General features: G+C 38.7%; 1 protein-coding gene across 1 annotated transcript; it reads right to left on the bottom strand.

Annotated features, from left to right (window-relative positions):
- Window positions 1-673: 673 nt before the first annotated feature.
- On the bottom strand, window positions 674-3669 carry evx2 (even-skipped homeobox 2). Its single transcript, XM_061724461.1, has 3 exons — window positions 3276-3669; window positions 2708-2943; window positions 674-1294 (listed from the first exon to the last, which is right to left on the bottom strand). The coding sequence occupies exons 1-3, from the start codon at window positions 3667-3669 to the stop codon at window positions 674-676; spliced, it is 1251 nt and encodes a 416-aa protein (XP_061580445.1).
- Window positions 3670-13211: the final 9542 nt, after the last annotated feature.

Raw genomic sequence — 13211 nt, 5'->3', positions numbered from 1 at the left:
TTGACACAAAAGACGCAGCGAAAAATGATATGCACCTTCTAGCTGATTAGGGATGTCCCCACAGAGCAGAGACTGGGTGTTGGGGAAGCTATTGCTGCCAAAATCTCAGTCTATTAGGCCTATAGTGAAGAAAGATATGCTGCTGAGCAAAAAGCAGACCTTCTGCTCTCTAAATTTAGATACTATAATTAGTCCACGTTTGCACCTAAAGGATAGTCAAGGCTGAATGTGGAATGTAACTCGCTTACAGTCTTTGCTTTCATTTGAGGAAATTATAATAATAAAAAAAACGTATTCTTGAGTTGGGAGACAGGATAAACAAATAGACCTTTTTTTTTCCAAAACACAGTAACGCAGCACAGTAAATAAAATTGGTACTGGCACAACACAGGGACAACGGGCCTTTTAGAAAAGTTGTTTATGAGTTTCAAAATTTGGAAAATCTTGGCGTGTGTTTTCAACGCTCCCAAACGTTTTAAGCCTGAATTATGGTTCCGCGTTAAATGAACGCACGTAGCCTACGCCGTAGGCTACGTGCGTTCATTTAACGCGGAACCATAATTCAGGCTTTACCCGAGTGTGATATTTCAAACAAGGCCTATATCCCCCCTAAAAGAGTGAAATAGGAAAAAAGGAGGGGGGGAAAGGGGTCGTGTTGGCTATACATGATGAGTTATCTGTTAAGCGAAGCCTCCTCTCGCTGGTCTGGTGAAGGGACGGAGGTCTTGCTGAGCACCGCGGCGGAGTACGGCAGAAATCCACTCTCGGACCTCTGCGAGGCGGCTGTGCATGTGAAGTCCGCGCTGGAGCTCCGGGAGCCCTGCAGCGCGCTGGCCGCCTGGCTGCTGTGGCAGCTGAGGCACGAACAGGGCCCCGGGGGGCCCCCCGAGAGGCCCCCGGGGGCCGGGGCCCCGCTCACGGCCGCCGCCGCCGCCGCGGCCGCCGCGGCCACCGAGCTGTTCAGGCCGGCGGGCGACTGGTAGAGTCCCGGGTGTCTGAAGCTGCACAGCAGCTCCGGCCGCGAGTACGGGTGCGACAGCGCGCGGAACGTGTCGAGCGGCCGGATGGACGTGGCGAAGGGCGACGAGGCGGCGGCGGCGCCGGTGGCGGCCGCGGCCGCCGCGACGTGCGGGTAGTAGTGCAGCGGCATGTGCGAGTGGAACGGGTACGGCAGGCTGCCCGTGGCCGCGGCGTGCGTCATCATGTAGGTGTAGAAGCTGGGGTCGGCCGGGTGGGGCCACGACATCGCCAAGCGCTGCCGTTTATCCTTCATCCGCCTGTTCTGGAACCACACCTGCACACACAGTCAAAAAACAAGGCCCATATTGAAGCTGCCATGTTGTTTTTATTATAAGCACCACATTTTGCCCTCTGAAATGTGAGTGTGGCTCGGCGTGTGCGCGAGAGACACACACACACATGCCTGTATTGATGCTGATTTTTTAAAAGCGTTTCTGGAATTAGATTAGATTAGATTAGATTAGATTTATTTATTGTACCCTTTGGTAAATTTGGTTTACAGTGAATGTGTTCCTCATACAATCCAAAACCATACACTCAACAACACAGGACCAGATAAAGTGACAAATGCTTTGGCTAAAAGAACAAAGAACAAAAAGGACGGCCCCAAGATAAGAAGCAAGATAAGTTAAAACATCAGTAGATAAAAACACTAAAATATAAGATAAGATAAGATATCCTTTATTTTCTCCTCATGGGGAAACTTATTTGTCGTCAGCAGTACACACATATAGGGGAGGGGTAAAAAGACTGAAAAGTCAGAAATAAAAAATATATAAAAAATACAAAAAGATACGTATAAAATATGTATAAACACAGGATATGAACAGTATATACAGTTAAACAGTGCAGAAAAGCAGGTGGAGTGTTGTGAAGTAGATTGGCAGATATTGCACATCTTATTCAGACCAAGCCAAAGGGTTAGGGTTAGGGTGACAAAAAAACTGTGCATTTTCATAAAAACAAGATAAAGGAAACAATACAAAACATAAATACAAAGTTATGTTGCAGTTTCTCTCACTTATTAATAGCACTGATGGCTGCTGGTACAAAGCTGCTTTTGTAGCGTTTGGTTTTGCAAGCAGGTACCCTGAACCTCCGACCTGATGGAGCAGCTGAAACTCACCTTTAAGAGGGTGGGAGTTGTCTTTTAAAATATCCAGCTATCCTCTGTAACTGTTTAGTATACAGGGATTTGGGATGAAGCTGAGACTCACCAATCAGCTTGCTCGACCATTTCACGATTTGGTTTAAACAATTTTTGTTTTTAAGGGACACATTTCCAAACCATGAAGCAAGACAAGAATTTCATGAAGTAGTCTTATAATACTAAATGGAAATAAACTGCACGAAATAAAATCCACCTATAACTTTAAAATAATATTTTGCCTTTACATATATTTTTTATTTTTCTTAAAAAAGACTGTGTTATGTGTTAATTGTATACACAACTGTAGAATTGATTAATAGCTTGTCCGTTTTGGTCACCAGAAAATGCGTTATTTTTCGTTTCAAATAAAAAATATTAACAACTGTTACATTATAAAAGCACGATTAAATAAAGCACGACCTCATATTTATATAATATTCCGTTAACTGGATTTTTTCTTAGTATATTTTTTGATTTGTATTTAATGTCTCTCTGCACACAAACACATTCAGACCAAAGACGTCATTTACATTTTACCTTAATCGTCGTTTCGGGCAGATTTAGCGCGGCGGCCAATTCGCATCTCCTCGGTCTCGAAACGTAATTTTCCCTGTAAAACTCCTTTTCCAGTCTTCCTATTTGTTCTCGGGTGAAAGCGGTCCGATACCTTCTGACTTGGTCGCTGTTTGAATTGTTCGATCCCGCTGAATTTCCGTTCATATTCGCCAGGGAGTTCGAGGAGTTCGAGGATCCAGAATTACTGTCTGAAAAACCTGAAAAATATATCAACACATTTATTGAAATCAATCACACTCTGTGCTTATACTGTGCTGTTGAAAACTTAAAGGTAAAAACGATTAAAGTAAGATTTGAGAAAGGGCTAAAAATTCAGATATTTTTTTAAACTACATTTATAATTGTTAATGATATCAATTGTGAATATTATGATAAAATAATAATGACATTCGTTGATAATTATCATTTATACATTTGTATTGTTTTTTCATATGAATTAGGGATATATCATGTTAAGAATAATAATAAATCCATTGAAATTTAACCACAGATAAAAGTAGCAGTGATATGGGAAGAATGGAAATCTTACTTTTGTTGTTTTCCTTGTGCTGGCTCGGGGAGCGATGCGCAGGGCATCCCACCTCCACATCGCTGTTAATGTCTGATTCTTGCGAAACTTCAGAATAAAGACTCATTTTCTTCCTGCTTTCCGACGAAGAAATTTCCGCCGAGGAGGTATTTTCACTGTTGTGGTGAGAACCGAAGAGGCTGTCAATTTCAAATTTGCTCTTCGTCGGGATGTCCCCTAGATTTCCATGGATAGAAGCCGAAGTAATTCTCGGGCTCAGCCGTCCGCCATGCTGAGAGTTTTCCAGGGCCTCCAGAACTGAATTCCCCGGCGCGTCTGACAGTCTCTTCCCCGCGACGGGGCTGTGTAGACCTCTCTCCATCAGTATCATCTCTTTTCTTATCCTCTCCATCATTAAGCCAAGACGAAAAAAAGGAAAGGGGGAAAGGAAAAAAAAAAGACACGACACTTGTCCAGGGGGCTGATGCAGCTCCGGTGAGTTGTGTCAGAGCTAAATCCGCATGCAACTCAGCAACTGTTTGTAAATAACCGTCTCTAAACCTTTTTATACGCAAAAACGGAAGAATTTGAATGCAACCGAGGAGCGACCGCTCAAAACGAGCCCTGCATCCTCCCCACAGCAGCAAAAATGTCATTCATCAAAAGTGCTCGCTCTTCGTTGTTAAAATGCTAGGCTGACGTTGCTCCAATGATCATTTATTGTAACAGGTTTATAAGCAAATAAATAGGAGAGGGCTGTCACTTGATGATGGAGGCGGCCTTCGGTCAGACGAATAATATCCAAGTGGAGAGGAAGAGAGAAGTGAAGAGCGAGTTGCTTGTCCCTGGGTTGATCTCTGAGTCTGTTTCAGATTGCTCTTGGGTTTGGCCTCTTGGGTGAAATTGACAGTCTGATTAATAAAATGAGCGGAGCAGCATTTCCCTCTTCATTTAGGAATATTATTATGCTTTGATTCTCTATTGTTCGCCTCTTCTGTTCCCCCTCCCCCTTCGTAATTGTTGTTACATTACTTAGTAACCCTTTTTCTTTTATTTTTGCACAATCTTTGTGATTAACTCAAGGTTCAGAAAGACTAAGATGAACAATATGAAAATGGGATTAACAAAATTACATATCAGTTGTTGCACCCTTTTGATGGGTTTTTTTTCTGTCTGCCCAGTTTGGGTGTTTTTTTTTTCTTCTTTTAGACTTGCATCCTCATCTTGTAGCTAAAGACACATTACAATGCAGAGATAATACGCACATTATTATGCATTTTTATTGAAAACGTCTTCGATATATAAATATAAGTATATATATATATATATATATATATATATATATATATATATATATATATATATATATATATATATATATATGTCATTAATAAAACATTATTAATAGTACTTATAAAAGCCTGTCACTTATAACTTAAACGGCTCATAAGGATTAATTTCTTTAACTCTATACTATCATATCAGAAGAAATTTGCGCGCAAATTATTATTTTCGTTACATTCTTTTGTTTCTATTTATTATTATTTCTGATAATATCTCCAATTTAAGGCAAATTGTATTTATTCATAGGTCTTTTATGGACAGACCCTCATAACGGTAACATCCCTCCTCTTTCTGTTTCCGTTTCAAGTCCTTTATCAGCAGCATAATAGTTTGGCTTTTTATTAGTGAGGTACGAGCTCCTGCATCCGACAAACTAACCCGGCATATGAAGATAACATCCAAGCAGAGACTCATATTTCTCCATGTGAAAAGACTATAAAGGCTCCGTCACAGTCCTCCGACCGTCCTCTGGCGCCTCCTGCAGGTCTTAACAGTAATTACGGTCATTGACATCTATCATGCAGGTTGCTGTGTACCTGATGTCCTGATTTGTGTCTCCCCTGACCTTTGGGACTATTTAAAGATTGCATTTGTGTGTATGGCAGCAGTCCTAGTTATTTTGACGTGACTCATGCAATTCAAGAGCTTCAGACACAAATATGGTTTACAATGATTGTAGTACGGCCCTGTTTCAGGATCTGTTAATGGCAAATTCTGACACAATTGTATGCTCATTATAGTTTTAAGGAGTGTTCATGTTTTTGTGTTTTAAAACCGGGCATGATAACAATTTATGACATTTGGACAAAACTACAGTCCTGAAAAAAGCTACACTCATCATTTTACAAGCGAGCAGATTTTCTTTTTTTCCCTTTTTTAATTATAAATAACATTAAATTCAGCCACATAAAAGAACAACGTATGTTGTTCTTTTACGAGCTTCTGAAATTAATTTCAGATGTAATACGATCATATACTGGATTAAATTTGCAGCAGATTAATCTAGTGTTTCAGAAAGCAGGAGATATAAAAATAAGAAGCAAATTGATTTTGAAATACTCATGTACTTATGTGTACATAAGAATTAAGCACAAACAACATGGAGAACACTATCACATGGTTGTAGCTCCTCATCTGCTCCTGGTTTCATCTCATACCGTAATTACCATTTCAGCTGGCTCTTCACTTTTCCCTTTTTCTTGTTCTGCCAGTTGAAACAAAAGCAACAGTTGTTTCACTTGTGGTATCCTCAATCTTGACTTGTTTTTATTGTTGAATGCATCCAGTAATCTTTAAGATCTTAAGCCAGTACATGAGAGGAATGTATTATTTCTTAATGCCAGTACAGACTCATTATAATTTTCTTTCCTAAGTGAAGAGTTTTAGGAAAGAAAAACACTTGTTTCATATCATCCAACTCCACTTTAGTGAGGGATATTTCAGTAACTCTTCCACGTCATCCACTTAAACGTCCCTTCTGTGGATGACTTGTTTTGGCTCTCGGGCTTTGGGAGACTGATTGATGCAACTGACTTGTTTTGAACTCTGAAAACAGAGTATAACTGTCACAATCTGATGGCGCCGTCGTCATAGAGCAGAAAGCAATGGAGCTAATGAAAGGTTACACGGTATAATTTACTTCATTGGTTAGTCGCCCTCAGCCACCAAGATTCTGGTTAAATCCTCACAGTACCATAGTGTTTGCTTAAGGGACGTATGTGGTCAAGTTTGTCTCAAAATTAAAGACATGCACACTAATGGCATGGTTTGTAAACCATCCTCACTTAGATGACAAAGTTGTCTGTTGGTGATACATGGACGGAAACTGAAAAGCTTTCAATTCCCCCCCCCCAAAAAAACCTTTTAACTTAATTTATTTATTAAGAATATACATTCATTAGCATAAATTAGCAATGGGAATATAAAAGAAATGGCTTTAAGGTGACAACAGTAACAAGAAGAAGATATCTATTTGGTGATGTAACTTCACAGTTTGTTTAGTAGCATGCATATATGACTGTAAAAAAATATAAAGCCACAAAAGCACAAATACGGAAGACTGATTATATAGCATATATCAGTCATGCAAAAGTAAGTTCTCACTATCCTAAAGCTGAAACTGAGCTTTAAAACTGTCATGAAGAGATGTGACTGAATATCCATCACACTTGTAAGATCTGTATGAAAATGCAGCATCACACTGAGTGGGGTAGTGGCCTTAGAGAAACAGGGAAGACTACAGGAAAGAAACAGTTGCGACTGAGAAGTCATGAAAAAGTCACCATTATTTTTCTCTGGGGGTATTTTTACATTTGTTTTACAATTATATACATGCCCTGTGTATCAATTAACAACAAAATTGCAGTTGGGTTGAAAGGGGAGGCAGCCTGGTGAAACTGAGAATGGACACGCAGCATGCAGGTCATTGAGGGCTGAGAAACCTGACCGTCAAAAATGCCCTTCTATATATGTGTGGGACAAAAATATTCTGAAATGCTTTCCATGTTAGCCAGGACTATACGAATAACACACCAGAGACTTTGGTATTCACTCTCGTGATTTTGATGGAATCAGTGTCCCTCTAGTGGTCAGTAATAGAACTACAGGAACTGCAGAGAAGCAGTAGTTGTTGCCATCTAAAAGGCACCTATCAATTGCACTTCAGCTACTTCAAATATGGATTTATTCCCTTCCAAGAACACACAGTAATCCTACTGGGTCTATTTTCTGTTTTTTTGTGCCGTTTCTACTCCATAATTTGGGTTTAAAAATATATTTTGTGTCAATTCTGATGAAGCTGATAACCACTATCTTCATCAGGTCTGATGAACCCTGTACACCCTGTTACTGATGCCTCGCTCACTGGTAACATAAACACCAACCAACACCAAGATTCTTTAATTATTTTTTTTAATTTGCAATAATCAAACTCAACACACCACCGGCTAAATGCTTGGGAGTTTGAATCCAAGCTTTACAGACAGTGCAGACATGTTCCATGCTGAGAAGTCTTCAAACACACAGATTCACTTTATTTGGGTAGTTGTAACAGATAATGGTTGATGTAATTTATACTGAAGAGTGGTGGTCATCATGATCCCTTGTCCTGCATGTATGAGATGTTTCAGCACCCTAATAGAAAAGACTGTGTCATAAACAGACTTGTGCAGACCCTTATGACATGCTGGTGATGGCCATTAAAATAGAATCAGGACTGTTGATGCAAGGAAACATCTAAAACATATAGGATCCAGAGGACCAGGACTGAAGACCGCTGTTGAAGAGACATGATCTTTTGCAAACATTCAGTTAAATCTACACAAGCAAAGCTGCCCCAATTCAGTCAAACGTAAAATAAAGACCAATGTCACTTAGTATCCTATTTTTCTTTGAGAATAACGCGCTCAGATGAATGAACATGGTCAACTACATTCAAATACTGGTAGGTATACAAATATTAGTTTTTTCTGATTGATTTGTTAATTTTTCTGTGTAAAACTATGTGTGAAAACGTGCATCTCCAACCTCAGAATATCAAGATGTGCAAAGCATGAACCTCGGTCTAGCTCTGAGGATTAAAACAAGCAACAGGCAAAAACCAGGAGGCTATTAGACAATAGTTTTGTTAAAGCTTGAGATCACGAAGGAGAAAAGTACGGACAAATGTGAAAAGTGCCAAAATAACAACATCCAAATATCAGTTTTTGTTTGTTTGCAGCTGAGTTTAGCTGATATGTAATTGCAGGGCAGGCAGATGTGGATATCGCTGTTAACCATTTATGAGCAGTAGCTCGGAATTTGTTATGAATGACAAGGAAACCTGTTGATGTGTGAACTGCAACATCTATATTCACTAAATCTGTAAATGTCTCATGTACAGTACAGACCAAAAGTTTGGACACACTATCACCATTTGTTTGAACGAGAAGGTGTGTCCAAACTTTTGGTCTGTACTGTATGTATAGAACAAACTCCTGATGATTAATATACTTGATAATATGGTTAAATTTACACCAAATGAATAAATAAACATTAACCTATGGTATATGTCATTGCTAACAGTCTAGATCTAAGGTACTAACTTTCACATTTTCCCTTATTAGCTTCTTTTCAATTATTTACATTTACACACATGCATGTGTTTTTCTTTTGCTCTTAATATGCAAAATCATGTACAGTTTAGCATTTAGAGAAAGATAAGAAGAAAAGTGTAATATTCTTGATTTGACATTAGATAATTTCTTAAACAATCAAAAACACTTCCATCACTATAATGTACTATGGCAGTACATTATAAAGAAGCTAACCATGGTAGCTGTGACTCTTTAAAGGTATCTGGCATAGAGCATATAGAAAATTCAATGAGGGGTGGAGACAGATTAAAAAGGCTCTTACAGAGAGAATCATTCTGGATCTACAGATTGAAAGCTACCCATTACCCAGGTCTGAATGGTGAACTGGACTTCTCACCTTTTTTGTAAGTGTTGGGGCTCCCTGTTTAATATAACATATAGTTTATCTTTTGTTTGATTAATTAGTCCTCCTATATATTTTTGGTTTGTTATTTTGAAATATTTTGTCTACTTTTAGATGATTAAAAACTTTAGAAGATTTCCTTGAAACATTTTTCTAATTTGGTCCATTTTCCTGCTTTGAAACATTTGGGAGGTTTTCTTTCGCCTTCAAAGCATTTGAAAAGTGTTACTTTATAATTTCTTTTTTGATTGTCTTTTGTATTATTACTGTTCGTATTGCTGTTTGTTATTTTCTTTGCTACTTATGCTGATTGGTTGTTTGGTCTCATCTGCATCTGATTGGTGTGCCTGTTTGTTCCTACTAGGTTAATAGATACCACCTGAGTTGACCATGTGACTGCTTACCTGAGCTCTGATCATGTGACTTCTTACCTGTGTTTAAAGAGATGCCTGAAGGAGACCCCTCTGTCTTTGTTATCTGCCTTGAAGAAGGCCTACATGGCCGAAACATGTTGGCATTTTAACTTTTTCTAAGCCATGATTTAATAAAGGCTTTTTATATTTTTCTAACTTCTTGAGTGCCTCGGTTTTTCAATCTTTTGAATCTTTTGGATCCCGAAGAGCACCTGAAGTATACTTTTTATACACCCAGCAGCACTCCATGCGTTTGTAGTTACACTTCCATCACTGTCTGGTTTGGAACGCCACCAAACTAGACAGCCACAGACTGCAATGGACAATTAGGTCTGCAGAGAGGATAATTGGGACTATCATCCCACCTATCCAGGATCTGTACCGGTCCAGTACCAGGAAACGGGCAGGTAACATCTCTGCAGACCCCTCACACCCAGGACAGTCTGTTTGAACTCCTCCCCTCTGGACGGCACTACAGAGCTCTGTAGCCAAAACCTCCAGACTCAGAGACAGTTTCTTCCCCCAAGCTGTTGCTCTGATGAACTCTCATCACTCATAGAGTCTCAGAGTAATCAACCACTATGCAATAAAAATAATAATAACCACAATCATATGCTGTAACAATGCACCTTTCAATAACCATGACTACCTCATACTGCCACACCTTTCACTTTTTTTAAATTGTGTATATGTTAATAAGAGCCATTTGTCTATTTTCTGTTTGCAACTTTTTAAATCTGGGTTCAGTGATTGAAACAACCAGAGTCAAATTCCCTGTCTGGCATGTTCATACTTGGCCAATAAAGCTTATTCTATTCAAATGCTCTGGAAAGACAATATAAGTCAACTCACGGTGGAAACTCGGTACCACAAACTGAACAAAGCCGTGATCCTTGAGACACAAGTTAGGAACCTGTGGTCACTGATACGATGAAACATGGTGAAGATCAAAAAAAACTCTAATAATACCAGAGAATAAGTTTAATTTCCGATTACTGGGGTTGAACACATGTGCTCATAAAAGGAGCTTTAACCACCAGAAACCGGTTCAGTCCAGCTACAGATTGTATGTTTCCATTTTGCTGTATTATGATGCTTTGTGGGAGAGACTCAACAGAGGGACCATGGGGGAACCAAGAGGACCCCCAAAGAGAGCCATAGTGGATGAAATGTGAAACGATAGTATTTGCGTTGCTTATAGTTTCCTGAAAAACATGAATTCAAGTTATATTACAAAATCTGTCCGTGAACTAATGTGACAGCTGCATACATTTGTTTAGTTCAGATTCAAGAACTTGCACAGAGCCACCAAAGGCAATGCGTGAAAATGCTAAAGGAGGTTCAAGTCACAATAGGTTTTTTTAAAAAGGAGGTAGGGCCTACTTAAACAAAAATGGTGATCATGGTTGATCAAATCAGCTCCAGTCCCCAGAAGTTGAAAATAAGAAAAACTACATAAAAAGAAGAAGAACAGCAAAAATCATACATCTTTATTTAGAAATTTTAAAAGAAATACAGCAAAATGTGTCTCTGAAGGAGAACAGAACATCTATGTTGTAAAAAGCTGCTTTTCTCAGTTGTAAAAAATGAAAATAAATAAAAGATACTTAAGAGATTTGAATGTTAATGAGTGACTCTAGGTTCTAGTTGTTATGAGATTATTACCCAGAGCATATGCCCTAACTGTTCAAAGAGGACACAGTTTTGATCATAATGACTTTAAGCGATATTTAGGGTAATCACTTCTGTTATATCACGGACCAGTTTTCTGCGTCTGGCTCCAAAACTGTAACCAAGAGATTAAAGAGGGTAAATAATCCTGGCACTGAGACTGGACTTTTATTTGAGTCTGTAAGAACAAGCTGAATGTTATGTTCAACAACAATAACATAAACTTATACAAACTTTAATAAGTTGCTTGGTTACTTTGATCGGCAATGTAAATGTTATTGATAAAGAAAAGCAGAACTTTGAGGATGAGGTTTCAGTTTTAGCATGTTGAGACCTTTCTCTCCTTAAGTGAGAGTGCCATCTAGTGGTGACTTCTCGTGAATGCAAACGCTCAGAGCCGCCAGACGAGCAGGAACCACACTGTTGCTTGACTAAACTGGTCACATTCAGGGGGTTTTCTTGTTTGTTTGTTTTTTTTCTCTGCAGCTTTTGGTGAGATTGATGAGTTATGACGTGGGTATTCTCACAAAAAAATGAAAATTATTTAAAAATAAGTAGGACACATTCTTTTTTTAAATCATGCTCCTTAAATGCAAATTATTATAGATAGCTTATTTGCTTTGAATAAAATGCTTTAGCATAACGCAATAGTGATTTTAGAGTCACACAGGGAAATAGTTGACACTTTATATGTACAATATACTTTTCTCTATCAATCAAAGGGAGTGTGTATTTTTATGAGTAAACTGACACAAGTCACGTTATCTTTTGTACAGCAGGCCGCTCAGTCTCACTTATTTACTCACTTTAATGCACCGCAAATCCTGCACTCAGAACAAAAATGCCAAGCTTTAACTTCGCGTTGCAATGGTTTTATTATTATTATTAAAGCTTGGGGCTTTTATGAGCTTTTGGACAATGTTCTTGATCTTCCTTCGGTTCAAATCAGATCTGCATCACAGTGTATTAAGGAAGGTTACAGTCTATCGTGTATTTATATATCATGAGCCTCTTAATTTTCCACTCAGTAAATTTAAATATCACAAGCCACGGAGACTGTTTCTCATCCACATTCCACTTCAGAGCTGAGCTTTCAGTGGAAAATATCATCTTTAGACCGAGTATAACTGTTTGTTTTTGTTTTTTGTTTTGTTCTTCATTTATTTTTGATAATACGTGTTTATATATACACATATAAATGGTTATTACCTGTTATTGATCAAGATAGTTGGATATCATTTTGTAAGTTGAGGTTTCTGGTATAAATCAGGCAACTGGAAAATTGAGTCAGCAGCATGTTGAACTAACGAGCTGGAGAAAATGGCACACCATCTCTCCTCGGTAGGATAAATGATCGATTTCTGGGAAGGACACTGTCACATGTTCAGTAAAGCCCGGAAGGACAGTTTTTTTACTTCGGCCAATTCTCTTTAAAGAAATATCTTCATCGTGGAAACGTATTGATGTCTTTATTTTGAATTAAATTAAACGTGTTGTTATCATATACTTCCTTTGTGCAGCTGAAACACTGACAGAAGAAAAAAAAAAAGAAAAGAGGGAGAAAAAAATACTCGCCTCCTCTGACTCCGAAAACGGTGGAGGATTCAACAGATAAAGATTCAAGGTAGCAGTCTTGAGCTCAGAGAACTTGAACGAGGGAAGCAGCAAGTTTATTACCAAGGACAATAGACGGGGAATAGCTTCCTTCAAAGGGCGTGGAAATCCGCCAGACTGGAGCTTCTCAATTTGGCTCCGGACACCCTAAATGTGAAGGACGAAGAGCACTAAATGACACTAAAACTTCCTCCTGTATTTGTAATTGTGGTGGCCAGTCTGCCTTCTTGAAAACCGGCACTAGATCTAAAACTCACGTCCACAAAGAACAGCGATACGTGTCATAAATGGGTAAATATGAACAGTTCTATTTGGTCAATTTATTATACTTATATTTTGCACGGTTTTTAATTTTCTCTTAATAGAAGCGATTATAGTTGCCATCCAGGAACCAGTGTGTTTTCATTTTCAGCATCATACCACAATAATGTTACTTTAA

The sequence above is a fragment of the Cololabis saira genome, chromosome 6 (assembly GCF_033807715.1).
Source record: "Cololabis saira isolate AMF1-May2022 chromosome 6, fColSai1.1, whole genome shotgun sequence".
Lineage (NCBI taxonomy): Eukaryota > Metazoa > Chordata > Actinopteri > Beloniformes > Belonidae > Cololabis > Cololabis saira.
Note: the sequence above shows the minus strand (reverse complement) of the source record. Positions and strands in the feature narration are given on the sequence as shown.